Source organism: Sinohyriopsis cumingii, chromosome 12 (assembly GCF_028554795.1).
Source record: "Sinohyriopsis cumingii isolate HCF-2022 chromosome 12, ASM2855479v2, whole genome shotgun sequence".
NCBI classification, from domain to species: Eukaryota; Metazoa; Mollusca; class Bivalvia; order Unionida; family Unionidae; genus Sinohyriopsis; species Sinohyriopsis cumingii.
In genome coordinates this window covers 5,248,719-5,263,957 of record NC_142972.1, presented here as the reverse complement: position 1 = coordinate 5,263,957, position 15,239 = coordinate 5,248,719, and the positions used below count along the sequence as shown (strand labels likewise).

Here is a 15,239-nt window from a genome sequence, read left to right as displayed (position 1 = left end):
CCGTAACGGTGAGCTCTTTAGACCACTCAGCCACTCGGGGCCCCTTATATTAACTGCATTCCCTCAACAATTATATGAAATTTTTATAGTACCACATCATCATACAGTTTCTTCAAGATTGCACATTATTATTGTTATTATTATTATTATTTCCCTTTCCAACCCTCTATAATAAATAAAAACAGGTGTTTTAAAAATACATGCCTTTATCAAGGTCGAAGCGTAGAGAATATTAGATATTACATGATACAACCAAAACAAAGTTCAGATAGAAAAAGGTTGTTTTGACTTTTAAAAAAATTCAAAAATATTATAATGTTATATTTGATAATCTTTCTAATGTATTAATTAATGAATCAGGCAAATTTACAACTGGTTTAAATAATTATCGATGTCTCATTCTTGATTTTAAGTACCTTTACATATTTCAAAATGTTTCTTATCTTCTTACATTCGTGCATACATACATACATACATACATACATACATACACACACACATACATACATACATACATACATACATACATACATACATACATACATACATACATATGATTCAGTACATAAAAAGGTTTGTTTGAAATGAGGCAAGGATTGTTATGCTTTGGGGACTTCTTTTAGTTAATTTTTTCCACCGTATGCATTTTATACCGATGTTTGCAGAATTATTGTGAAATAAAATATCTTCAAATAATTTGGTTAATTAGTTGTATACCTTACATGGTCAGCATAATGATGCCATAAGTGAAACGGAAACCGTGCACCAGTCAGTAATTTTCAGCCATGTAAATCAAGAATAGAAATGAAATTCTCTCCGTCTACCAGAGAGTCTTTCAGAATGATTTTAAAATTGAAGGAGTAGAGCTTTCGTCTCTGCGATCGAGCTTAACCATTGTATCGCATCCCTTAGAAAAGGACAGCGAGTTAGCATTGGATCTATTGGTTGGGTGATATGTAAATTAGCTATTGCATAACAAACAGTCATACGGACCACTGACCAATAGGATCATCAAAGTTGGGTGTAATGTGGTATTGATGTTCGTGTATTGATTAGCACTCGGACTGATTTTGTCCAGTCGAGTGTGGAATCTAGACAGATATGGTCATACATGTACAGTTTCAAGTCTTTGAAACTCGGTAGTTTCCATGAAGTTTCACAGCTTTCTTGAATGTATTTTGTCAGTCAGATACGATTTCAATTAGTGGGTGGAGCATTATCCTCAAATCCGCATGTCAGTTAATTGGTGCAGAATTTTCCTCAAATGCAATGCGTCAATTAGTGGGCGGAACATTTCCCTAGAGAAATGAAAAGTCGGGGCCGTGTGATACCCCCAGTTTGTGCATGTTTAGTGGGGTATCCACTGTTATTCAAGTCCTCCTAGGTTTTTGTTATTGTAAGAGAAAACTTTGGAATATAAAAAAATAGTAAGTATTGATGGCGCTGTAGCCGTGTGTGTGTGTGTGTGTGTGTGTGTGTTGAAGGGGAGTGATGCATATGTGCGCAATTGTTTTAGAACGTTTGATTGGGTGTGTGGAAAGTTGGGCCTAGTTGTGTAGTCAGGAGTGTTGTCATGAATAATAAAGTTAATCGTGGGAACATGCAGTATTCATTAACATGTCCTACGAAGTTTATGAATGATAAGATTGTGATAAATTTATTAACACCCCTCTTTATATTTTAGCAAATATCTTGTATTACATCGACGACTATGCCTGCGTGGATGGGAAACTTCATAGCGTTAATCCACCTGATTCGTTACCTCCCGATCCAACCCGAGCAAGGACAAAGGAGCCAAACGTTAGACTAAGTGAGATGCAACTTTTTATGTATTTCATGTATTTGAAGTAATGTGAACTCTTATACAGAGATACTGTTTGTCAAGACGGATTCGATTTACTTGACCATATGAGTATTTTCATTGCTTTGGAAGAAAACAATGACACATATTTTTTTCTTCCTTGTACCTACATTCATCATAAGTAATAAAGTCTTTATACATGATTCGTTAGATGCTATTGGTTGTTCATGTACTTAAAATGTAAAAAGCTTGGAGCTGTGTTTACAACGTACACCGACCCCGTCAAATGACATTTAGTTGTATCCGTAAATTCCTCTTGGAGAAACTTACGCGTAGATGACAGAGTCTAGGTCTGTTCTAGGTCGATGACTGCTGTGCTGATGGTACGCTTGACTCGGCCATGATCTTATCAATTTTAGACCATACATGTGTATAAAATATATGTAGAAAATTATCCAGTTTAAAGCAGAGTGCCATGAGACTAGCTAATCATTTATAAACTACAAATGTGTACCTTCTTCTGTGATATTAGTTTTCTATTTTAATATAAATGTTATTCTGCTTAACCAACATACTGCCAGAAAGAAATGTTTAGTTTGTGTGTGTGTGTTGGATTTTTCACGAAGCTTCAACACATTTTCAGTCATATCGTTACGATGTCTGCAGTGTGACAGTTTATAGTGATGTCTAGCACTTGGTGCATCATGCCGCAGACATGTACGATGATGTCCCACCAAGTCACATTATCCTGACACCAGGCCGACCAGTCCTAACACCAACCTCTTAATGCTGAGTGACAAACGAGGCAGCTGTTAGTACCATTTTTACGTAGTTTGGTTATTGTCATCTACATGTTAAGATATTTGCCTGTAAGGTAAAAAAGAAATACACGTCGTTAAGGGCAAGAAAGCATTAAAAAGTTCATTCTGTACACGATATGGGAAAAAGTTACTGATAATCACATTTAATTTTCAGTTTATAGACTTCGACAGATACACATGACTAGCAACTCGGACCAACACATCATGGCGACTGTTGCAGAACTAAACCGAAATGAGCTGAATATGCCGAAACGTGCAAAATGGCGGAAGCTGAAACGGATCAGGATTTATATGGACCAATCATTGTACAGGAAATACGTAGGAAAAACGGTTTTCGTGTATTCTGACAAAAATCTCACAAGGGAGAATTCCTTACATTTGTCTGCAAGAGACATACTAATTTAGAACAAATTCGGGAAATGCAGCCAAAGGTTTGCCAGGGCATTTCACATAATTATATACTCTCCTTTCGTTAAAGGGAAAATTTGTTAGTGTACTGTGTATGTATATGTGTTTCTCCACGTGTTTTTGTTTTGTTGGTCCTTGTAACACGTTAACGGTTTCCTTTGGCGTCTCTGCAGCACTGTCTCACGAGCGTGAGCCACGTAAAATAGCCGTTCAGTCTCTATGGTACTTACTTCCCGATAAATAGAGGTCCCTCATTGCATTTGTACGCCTTTTTGTACTCAACGTATGTACTCGCTTATAAGTTGAGTCAAAATGCAAACTGCACAGACCCAGATTTGCCGTAGCATCATGCCATCGTCCCTGATTTCTTATACTTTTTTCTTGATGTTGTTTCTATCTAGCTGTTCAGCCGTACATTGGGCATTATATGCATTTTTGTAAATATGCATTTTTATAAAATAAACGGCAGTTTGGTATGGCACTGATGTGCCTGCGCTGGGCAACATCACCCGTTACCCATACACCTTGAAGATACATTAACATTAAACTTTGTTGCTTTGTTAATTTCATTTGTGCCCACATTTTCCATACTAGCGAGCGATTAACTTGTATATTCCTAAACTGCACTTTGATTACTGGTTTCTGTGTGAAATCATGTTTTATAGTAATATATGTTTGCTATCATCTTCCCCTTCCCACCCTATATAGTTCTTTGATCCATATATTTAAAAATAATATCCGTTATATCTTTATGCGTTCTTGCTGATTCTAATAATTTTGATAAGTTATTGTTCTGTATATCCCTACTCTAAATTTCATAGTAAAACCAAAATAACACGTACATAAAGCCTCGTTTGGGTTTGTCTTTCGTATTTATAATTTTGTTTATTATAGTTGATATTTTGAGTAGTATTAAATTCGATATATTAAGCTCACCCTCTTCCGAATTCCCATAAAGATATTCCTTACAAAGATAATGTAGTTCCCATGCCATATGAAATCGATGACTTTCCTTTATATAATATTATAAGTAACACCATACTGTCCAGTTCTATGGACTTAAAATAATTGACGTTGTATTATCTATCTATCTATCTCTCTCTCTCTCTCTCTCTCTCTCTCTCTCTCTATATATATATATATATATATATATATATATATATATATATATAGAGAGAGAGAGAGAGAGAGAGAGAGAGAGAGAGAAATCAACACGTACTTTTTAAATTGTGTTTACAGGCTTCAATGCACAAGTATCTATGTTTCTTTCAACTTTCCGCGCTATATTTTTTTATAGTTCTCTCCTTTAACATTTTGTCTAAAGATAAAACTTTATGCATTTATGTGGTAGGAGTCCAGGGCGATTAGGTGCTAGTTTTCTATCAATAGTATGTCTGTGTTATCGTCGTTAATTTGTGATCCAGATGCCTTCTTGGAGTCAAGAAATCCTTATTCTGGGCGCATAAAGGAGTTCAATTAGGTTATAAAGTCTGAGCAGTCATCCTCGCGTTGAAGAGTTTTAAGGTTAGGTAGTGTTCTTGTACCTTTTTATATTTTCATTGTTTCTAATCGTGGAGCATTGAACTTCAATTGTTATTACTTATAATGACATCAACGGGGGCGGGGGCATCCCTGTTCAGTTGGCCTTTCTAGTTTGAGTTATTAATTTCTGCACCTTTTACATGTACTTCAGAAAAGATATTTGTGTACAGAATGTTGGTCAAACTTCGGAATATTTCTCCGAAAACGTTTTTTTCTAGGATTGCATCCACGTAGTTGTCTAATTTGTCAAAAGCCTTCCTTTGATCAATTAATATTGCTTCTTTTTCTCCCCTAGCATTCAAATAGGCTGGCGAACTTTGCATTGTCAATATGTTGCTTTGTACATCCCTACCATTTTCCCAACTACTTTGGTTTTCACTCAGTATATCAGGTATACATACGTTGCTATTATTCTTTGTACAATTTGTTTCAGATGAACGTTGCATCTTTAAAACCATTCTGTTTTGCTGTCATTCGCAGTGCTCTTAAAGCTTAAGTAATAAAGATTCGTCAACTTAATTTTAAAGAAGAAAGAAAGTACACACATGTCTTTGGCAAAGTTTGTAACCAGTCTAGAAACATGACTTAGCGAAACTGTGCAACCAAACTCAGCTGTATTCAAAGATGTCTTTGACATATTTTTTAACTAGATTGAATGGTATAATAATAAGTCTGACAAATTTTGTACCTAGATTCAACTGTCTGGAATCATGACTTAGCCAAATTTTATAACCAGACTCAACTATCTGGAAAGCATGTTATACAACTAACTTTTCGAACGCATAAACAGAAATATGTAGGAAGGTCTGTGTTTGATAAATTCAAAAACGATAATGTGAACCAATTAAAAAACGATAGTGTGGATCGATAAAAAAAACAATAATGTGAATCAATTCAAAAACGACAATTTGAAGAAACAAATTCCAATTCACATGTTTAGGGATTTCATTTTTTAACCAGCACTCTTCACTGAATTCAAAATAAAAAAGAAACATTTTCTTTTCGTGAAGAAGAAATTCGTTACAGCGTTTGAAACTTGCTTGTAATGCACAATTGTTTTAGAGGAACACAGTCTTTTTTGTCTTTTCAATGTTAACAAGATTCATTTGAATTATTCATTACGGGTATTAGTAGCATTTTGTATGAATGAGTTTATAAAAATGAAAATATGCAAAATCAGATTTAGAAACAAAATATTTATATGAACTTTATTTTTCGCAGATTTATTTATGTAAAAATGCATACATGTACATAAAGTAAAAAAAATGTGTGATTAAAGAAAATTTTCATTTGTATTTGATTTTACTTACGCATTACATTTTTATGACGTCAAAAATCTGTTTTCTCTTTATTTTATCTTTTCTCTTAATCAGTGAATGAATAATTACATAAATGATTGTATGTATGTACGTACGTACGCACGCACGCACGCAGGTACGTACGTAATGTATGTATGTATGTTCTCTCATACTCTCTTTCTCTTGTACCCACAACAACACGGTTTTTATGTGAAATGCTAAAACTGGTTTGAAATACATTTATATATCTATAATCATGTCACCGGTGTAATTGCTAATTGCTTGATAAAACAAATCTTTGTTGGTTTCCAATTTTGTATTTTTATCCAGGAATTTATTAATTGTTCACGTGACTTGAATATCGCTAGCATTCTCGGTGGTGGGTACAACCCTTGTAATTATCTTAAAGACATTTCATGGACGTTTCAGGTATTTCGCCGAATCTTAAAGGATGCATTCGTTTCTTTTAATGTCGTTTCAAATGGAGTGTAGAGGCGGCTGCTTTTGCCACAAGTAAAATAGACCAGGCTATACAACCCTCGCGGAGCTCTTGTTGAGTACAGAGCGCTTTCAGAGAGAGAGAGAGAGAGAGAGAGAGAGAGAACTAATCACAAAGTGATAGGTATGAATGCCAAATATAGACAAAGAGTCTGAATGTTTGTATATTGGCTGGCACTGCCAAAGATCAATTCATTTAAACATAATGACTGATGTTTAATATGATTTAACTGAAATGAGTAGCAACGGTTAATGTAATATGATGTTTTCATATCGGAACTTACACATTATATCTGGGTTCGGAAATAAACTATAGCCTCATTGCAAAATGACATGAAAAATTTACAGAAATAAATCCTTTCTCGAGCTGTGTACTCCACTATTAAGTTATAGGCAATTTTGGTAAAATTTTATGGGTTTTCAATTTTGAAAAGTAAAACGTACATAATATCAAGTAACTTCCTTCCCAGTTCGAAAAGAAAACAACAGAAACATAAATCATACAAGAAAAACAATGATTGTGCAGTTGTTAAATTTGAGCACGTTTCAAAACAAAACCCAATATTCAACAACGTTTAAAAGTTGTACAAATCATATGGAGATATAACACGTTGTTATCAATTTTATGAAAATCAGGGTAATTTATTATTTTCAGAATCTAAGTTAAGACACAAAATGATTCGTTCCATTAAAGCCCCAAACCGCCGTTTTTCATCAAATTCACCATTGTTTCGAACTAATTAAAGTTTGTAAGGAAGGAAAAGATTTGTTATAAAATGCTCTCTGACATAAACCGTTCGTTGACATTTTTACGAGACTGTTTGTCTCATAAACTCTTAGTAATGCTTTTTTATGACCAGAGAGAGAGAGAGAGAGAGAAGAAGAAGAAGAAGAAGAAGAATTTCAAAATCTCTTGAAAGTGGTGTCACTTGACGGCGTAGATATGGCTACATCTGGGAATATGGCAAGCGAAGGTACGGGGTTCCGTATCGATATAAGCCCCTTTGAGATTCCGACGAACGGACTAAATTTATTAAAATACTAAACATATAAAATTAAACTCCAAGATCAATCTACATAACATAAATTACGGATATAAGAGATACATATAAAACTACGACATTCCTTCACTTGCCAGCATCATACATTTGTATAATTTCTGCCTTTTAGAATATAATACAGATGATTAAATATTGAATACAATCACGATAGCCAAAGAATTTAAAATTCAGTATTTCAGACTAATACCATAATCATTAAGTAGAAATATATTTGACTGAATGTAATCTAAAATGTCAACATATTAGACTCTATTCGTTAAAGAGTATATTATTTCTGAATTAACTATTACTAAGAGGTTGATAGCGAAGGTCGTTTTTTTTAATACTATAATCAATAATGTAAGTACAAGTAAATATAAGTTCTTCAAACAATTAAACTTTCCAATACATTATATTAAAGAATAGTAAAGAAATATTAAAATAATCCAATGTTAGATCAACATTTTAACACTAAAAATCCTTATACTATTTTATTTTTAAAATCGTACGCAGGCGGTATCTTACCTGTAACAATACAGGCCTCTTTGGGATTCCGACGAACGGACTAATTCGTAGGCAAATCTCCTCGATTTTTATACAGTTTCTTAGGACGCAGCCAAATATGGTCACAGGTCTAGTTCTTGAAATTCGCCAGAATCTCAAAGTGAGGCTTCATCGTTTCTTACAGACTATCGTATGGGTCTATGTATGTCATTAGACAGACAATATTTGCCAAATCTGCGCGTGGTGCTTATATCTTAGTCAGAAAATTTTAGGAATCTGGTGTAGTTTTTGCTGACTTACGATACAAGGGAACTGTATAGTGCAAGAGAGTTTTTCCTTTTTGCTCAAGGGAGCAATCTTCATTAAGTAGTATATAACTGTAATACCGAAATAAATGAATTTAATCTGAATATATTTTAATAGAAAATTACTTTCAATATAATTTAAAGAAATATTACTTTTAATGAAATTTATATTAAATTTCAATCTTTTTACTTTTGCTAAAACAATTCTGACCTAATACTATAATCAAGATGTCAGGTTTAAACGATCTTCAGTATAGATTTAAGAGGTGCCACCCCTTAATTTAGTCACCAAAGTCGCTCGTAATTCTGTTCTTTTCCGGAATTACTCCCAAAGTAGTTATGTGTTACATTCAACGAGTTCCGTCAGTGGCTATCCCGATAACAACATTCGCATGTGACGGACAAAATGCGGATATGAGAAGAGTGAGTTATTTATTTGGATTTTTAATGTACCTTTAAAAAATATTCAGTCACATCTCTACAATATCTGCAGTGTGGCAGTTTATAGTGACGTCTATCATTGGGACACAATGCCGCAGACATGTAGCATTATGTTCCACCCAGTGACATTATCCTGACTCCAGAATAATGCAAGTCCTAACATAAATCTCTTAATGCGGAGCGCCTAGCGAGGCAGCTGCTAGTACCATTTGTATAAGTCTTTGGTATGACTAGGCCGGGGCTCGAACCTCCCGCATCCGAGTGCGGACGCTCTAACCGCTTAGGCCACCGGAGCCGAATACTGCTTCATATCAAACTGAAAATGAGACTAGTGTATCACATAAGGATCACTAGTTGTGTCCGACATATAGCGTGGTGTTGGCCTATTATGTTTGCAATGGTGACGTCATCGAATCTTTTGTTCCAGTTTTCGATTGAAATCGATTGACCCACTGATATCGCCGATCAGCATCACATTAATTCGTACACATGTGAAAATTGGCAGGGTATATCAGTTCAGGGGAGAAATTAAATGGCTCATAATTTGATGAAACGTCGATATTATCTGGTTTTAATGGAACCCAACGGTGCTTAGAACTATTATCTTTAAAGATTCTGTATTATTCAGATGATTTGGCACATACGAGTTTTTGCACATAACGGCGGCACTGGGTCTTTAAAAAATCGAACTGAAAGCCTGGTGCAAATAGACATTCACACGGAACAGCAAGCCAACAAAAAATTAGGAAATTGTAGATTTGTTGTGTGTTAATATTGCAATTCTCTTTATTCCAATACCTCGTCCTCGGATTTCTACCTCGTGCTCGTGCATACATTCACATAAAATAACTAGAAATTCAATGAACCCATTACACAGAACTGTGTAAGCTATGTGGTATATAATTCAACTTTGGTCCAGTTGTAGATAATTACCATGGTTACCTTACTCATCTGTAAGTTTTATCCAAGTCTTGATGTTGCTTGCTATATCCAGGCAATCCAGTTCTCTAGGTGTATATTAAAATTTTGTCAAGTTGTACATAAATAGTAATCTTACCTTGATCATCCATAAGATTTGCCCGCTATATCCAGGCTATCCCATTCTCGAGGTGTATAATCCATGGAATTTACTATGCATTTTTATTCACGGTCATCTATTCTACATTTTCAAATCATTCATCACTTGGCAATTTGACCGTCTTTATACTGAACTACCTCTATATAGTATTAAATTAAGGTATGACGCAAGTGTTTACCCGCCGAGTATTCCAGGAAGGGAAATATCAACCTTTAACGAACACCATTCCAAGAATCTGGGTTAAAATATAGGACAATATTACTACCGGGACGCTAATCTCAGTTGCGTCACTATTAGGGTGCGGGATGGGGGTGGGGGTGGGGGGGGGGGGCGGACCGCAGCGGGTGACACCATCATAGAGGTGATACCAAAATGACTGTATATAACATTTTTGTGCAGTGTTTCAGCAGAAATTTATAATTTTAAAAAATATCCCTGTAGTTAGTTATAACCACAAAAACATTTTTCGTAAGCCCAGCTTGCATGTACTATATCAATTTACCTACAAGGCTAAAACTCCATGGAGGTCACACCAACCCTAGTGATGCCATTGTGTGTGTATGTGATTAGGACTTTTAACGTAGCTTTAATATTTATTCAGTCATATCAGTACGATTTGTGTAGTGTGGCAGTTTATAGTGATGTCTAGCACTAGGGCATCATGCCGCAGACATGTAGCATTATGTCCCACCCAGTCACTTTATCCTGACACCAGGCCGACCAGCAACCAGTTCTAACACAACCCTCTTAATGCTGAGCGCCTAGCGAGGCAGCTGTTAGAACCGTTTTTGTAAGTCTTTGGTATGACGCGGCCGGGGATCGAACCCACGACTTCCCGCTCCCGAGGCGACGCTCTTACCACTTGGCCACCGGAGCGGTAAGTGACGCCATTGCTATAAGCGGATTCAGTTAATGAAAAAATATCTGAAATTAATGATTTTTCAGATACTATCCATCTCAGTGTATGGAACTTACAAACATAAAGTAAACTTAAACCGAAAATTCAACCGGGAGAGTATGCTATATATATGAAAGGTCAGCGCTTTCTGTTAATACAATGCCAATGATTCTCTACCAAATTCGTGTAATCAGCATCAACATCACGTAGCGTTTCTGACGATGTCTATCGATATTCAAATGCAAAAGTACGAATATACTAGCGTAAGAGTCCAGTCCAGCTACAAAGAACATTTACATTGATCATCAACTCCGGCAGATCAGGGTGTATCTTGTTTGTTCTATTGATTAGTGTTAATAGACTGTTTATGGCCTGAATTTCCGAACCACAACAGGTAAAAGCATTTGATTAAACCTATACAGTCCTTTATACAACATACATTTTCAAAAATATATGAAGTTATACGAATATGCGATTTCAGCCCGCAAATATTAAAAGAGATTGAATACCATATAGCTAAGGTTGAGGGAGTGTCCGTATACACGGAAAGAATTTTGTTGTATATAAATTGGTGTCCGTGATTTATGATGTAAAATATTGTTGTAAATTGCTGCAACAATCCAAGTCTATGACTGTTGCAGTAACTGACAATAAATTGTCCTGAACGATTATTGAAACTGTCGAAGTCTTTCTACAAATAGCTTTAATAATTTGCCTCATTACGGCGAATTTCAATGATATTGAAGGTAACTCTCTCTCTCTCTCTCTCTCTCTCTATCACACACACACACACACACTTAAATATGAAACATATTTGAATAAATTGATTTCTTGTTTCCGCATAATGCACATCGTTATTAAGACAAATAATGGTTTTCAGGTAAAACAATTTCCTGCAAAAGGATGTAAATGTTTGATGTCGGTATACAAAGTAGAACGACACAGTCTGTTGGGGTTTCATTACTATCCAAGTATCATTTATAATATTCAAGGATTCAATATGGTGATCAAATATTATTTATGAGTGTATCATTTACATTCCTGATAAATATTGGTTTTAAAACACTTCAAAGCTTCACTATGGTGCTTCATTATGATACCGTTGCAAAGAAAATTCAGATTGAAATATAGAAGTGGCGATAATTCGGGTAATGGCGCAATTTAGTGGCTATCTTCAATTGAGCCACAAAATAATTTCTTTAAACACAGGTCCAGGGCTAGTGGTTTTAAAAAGTCACTTGTATTTACTTAAATTTCACTACTCAAAAAGGACTGAATTCTTTCTTATGTTGTTTCACAAATAATTCAAAATTTATGTTGATAAAGTTCTCGATTTCGAGATTCCGCATCATTCTGAAATCGAGATCTTATTTACTCGAGATTTCAAAGTAAGATGCACAGACGTTGGTGACACTGTGGAACTGTATGTTGCGACGGTATTCACTGGCATTAATAAATGCTATTTCAGTATATTTCAGTATAAATTTGTATATGCAGTATGCTGATTCAATTAAAATGTATCTGTTTCAAAATTAAATAAATTTATTTAATGGCCGCCGTTTAAAGCCCTTCGATCGCTTGTAGGGATAGGTAGAAAATGCTTCGTACGAATTTTGACTGGTATATCAGATTGGTATAGCAGACGGAACGCACGTTTCTAACCATTCAAAACAAGTTGTAAAAAAAATATGCAAATACCTTCTGGTCAGCCTAGTGGTTACTGATAGTAGACTCGTTAGTCTCCTGTTACTAATTAACATTAACGGGCGGCTAGTTGGGTCATACGCTTCACCAAATAGTCCCTGTGTCATGCAGGTTCCTACGTCCAAAAGTGAACCACGTCTCAATATGTACATACTTTCTTGGCAAAAGCCAGTTTCGGACTGAGGAAATGTGCAAAATCGATCTTTTGATATGCTAGTAACCCCTGAAATGGGACGGTAGCTTTGGGTCTGTTCAGTTTCAAGTTGTGCTTTGTTTATGAGCGAGTATATACGGTAATTTCTTTAGCGACAGTGCTCAGTATGTTAGAAAATTGACAAGCAACCAACGTTAGCTCTTGTGCGCAACCAACAGAGTTGGTCAAGCGACTCAAATATTAGGAGTGGGTTAAGCGTGCAAATACGTATTTTACAAGCAAATACTTTTGGTTGTTTTTGTAGTTGTTTCTTTACTCTGCCCTAGTTGTCATGGTCTTGGGCAAGTATCCTTTCACTGAAACCGGTTGATAGAATTTCCCTTTCTATTTATCGACATATTGATTGGGTAATCGAGGAGAAACTATTTATAGATATGTCATTATGGTACGTTTCTGCCGTTCTTTTAAATAAGTAAAGTGAGCTTACTGTTAGTGAATGGGGACGATATACGAACAATGGGAAAATACATTACAAGACACACACCCTGGGACGATGTACGGACAATGGGAATTTAACATGGGGAATATTGGGTCTGTATAGGGACAAGGGAAAGTTGGGTTATTGAATAGCGATAATAGGAATGGAACCGATGAGGTGACGTCACGGTACTGGACATTGATAATATGTGGCAAGGGTTTGATCGGAATACGAGATACTGTAGGTAACGACAAATATAGTAGAGATATAGACATATACAACACACATACATAGATTGCTGAACATCAATCTATCACACAAACAACTATACAACCGACTTTTAAAAAAAATTAGGTAAGAGAGCAAATCTTTTCGAGACAATAGATTGGCCGTGAAAAGGGAATTTTTTGTGTTGTTAACACCATTCTATTAACGCAGAGGGCATCGCATAAGTCTTCTCTTCCTCAAACTTGTCTGACTTATGGACTGTAGATGAGGACTCTCTACAGACAGTTTTGTCCCTCCACGTAGATCCTTGTTTTCCAAACACTCGCATCGGTAATCCGGATGATTGTCCATGATGATTTGACATACATGGGTAAGTCCGTATGGAACAGCATCGACGATACGAGGGTAGATGATTCAACGTTAATCCATATCTTGTAACGAGAACAGGTGAAGAGAATGAAGAGAACCGCAGTTATTTATATTGGAAGAGCGGATCGAAACGGATTGAGTTTTTTTCTCACCAATCCCAATACACGTTACAAAATTCAGTCACAATACGGAGTCTGTCATTGAATCCGAAGAGAGCTGCCTGTGACATCACACTCCCTATATAGATATATAGATGCGCTAGCATCTTCCGCAGTGAATCAGTGCGACAGAGCTTTCAAAACTGACAGAAACTAAGAAGACAATGAATTAGAGTGCACCGGCCGTGGAGTCGAGAAGCGATGGCATATGAGCGGCTGTCAAAGTCAACACAGTCCTACTTCCAGTAGAGAAAAAACAACCAGAACAAGCTTTTCTCCTTCAACAGCTACAGCAAGAAGAAGAGACAAGAAGAAGGAAACGACAGATAGAAGCAGAGAAGAAACAAGATGTATAAGAGAAGGACGACAACGAAAGTCAAACAGTGACGGTACTCTTATACATTTGGCAGAGTTAAGGAGTCTGAAACAAATGTATTAGACTTCTTTAATACGACCCAAAAGAAAAAGACATTCCCGAGCCAAACAGCTCAACCCTGTTATTACGCCTGAGATACCAGCCCTAGTGATTTCTACCAAATCATCGACAGGAGCAAGTCCAGAAGTAGGCCTTGGCAGTGACAAAGGATTAAGATAGTTACATCTGATTGCGTCCCGTTCCTAAGTTGGTTATATATATATATATATATATATATATATATATATATATATATATATATATATATATATATATATATATATATATATATATATATAACCAAACGGTACTTTTCAGGGCCACCCACTTCTCTCGAAAAGAGATAGTATTTATTTTGCCAAAATCAATTAAAACTCAAAATCCCCTTTTTTTTGTCCCGTGATGTACGTGTATGGGTACGTGAGTGAAGGTCCTTATTACAAAAAATCAAAATCAAGAGGTACTTACGTTTTTATTTCTGATAAAAGGTTTACAATCCAATTCAAAACACAACACTTTAAAAAGTGCATAGACTTCTTCTATGTCTTTGTTAATTCTCTCTGTTTTTAAATTCCTTGTCTTCTTTTCTTCTCTTTTTTTTTTCTTTCTAACGTGTCTGGGTTCTTCCTTTTGGTAGGGTACATTTCCTTCTTGTTCGAAACCCCTCTCTTCCTCTTGTTCCTGTTGTTTCTTAGGGCAGTCTGAATACAAATGTCCTTTCTCTTGACAATGATGAAAGGTATCTTGACTTTTGTCTCTTCTGACACATATATTGCTTTGTTGACATCTGGACAATATGTAACCAAATGCATTTGTTTCTGACACATATATAAATATCTTGACTTGAGGGGGAGTAGTCCGTACACATGTCTGAAGAAAGATTTCTTATGCTGTTTGCTCTTCCATCGTTCTGGCAGGTTCGAGAGTGAAATAAATACTGGAAGGGAAGACACTATCCCTCTACATATACAGTAGTCTGATATGAAAATATAAGGAGCCATGGCTTTGAAAATATAGTCATTTGACTTTTTCACAGTCAAGATGAAACGATCGCATCATTTCGTGGAGAAAGGAGAAGAAAGTCAGAGGCAGAAACGGG

At 35.7% G+C, this 15,239-nt stretch overlaps 2 protein-coding genes across 3 annotated transcripts in view; one reads left to right on the top strand and one right to left on the bottom strand.

Annotated features, from left to right (window-relative positions):
- The window catches only part of LOC149785937 (uncharacterized), a 39,074-nt gene extending 34,942 nt beyond the window's left edge, over nucleotides 1-4,132 (top strand). Inside the window, exons 7-8 of the mRNA XM_089978067.1 lie at nucleotides 1,685-1,810; nucleotides 2,777-4,132. Of these exons, the coding sequence (XP_089834193.1) occupies nucleotides 1,685-1,810; nucleotides 2,777-3,027 (377 nt within the window). The 3' untranslated portion in view covers nucleotides 3,028-4,132. The remainder of the gene's footprint in view (nucleotides 1-1,684; nucleotides 1,811-2,776) is intronic.
- LOC149785935 (uncharacterized) overlaps nucleotides 1-15,239 on the bottom strand; it is a 117,123-nt gene that overhangs the window by 77,434 nt on the left and 24,450 nt on the right. The window contains exon 1 of one of the 2 annotated variants that reach the window (XM_089976176.1): nucleotides 9,716-9,871. The exons of the other annotated variant lie outside the window; for it this stretch is intronic. Coding sequence (XP_089832302.1) covers nucleotides 9,716-9,728 — 13 coding nt within the window. The 5' untranslated portion in view covers nucleotides 9,729-9,871. Of the gene's footprint in view, nucleotides 1-9,715; nucleotides 9,872-15,239 lie in introns of those variants that run through there. 2 annotated transcript variants of the gene reach the window in all.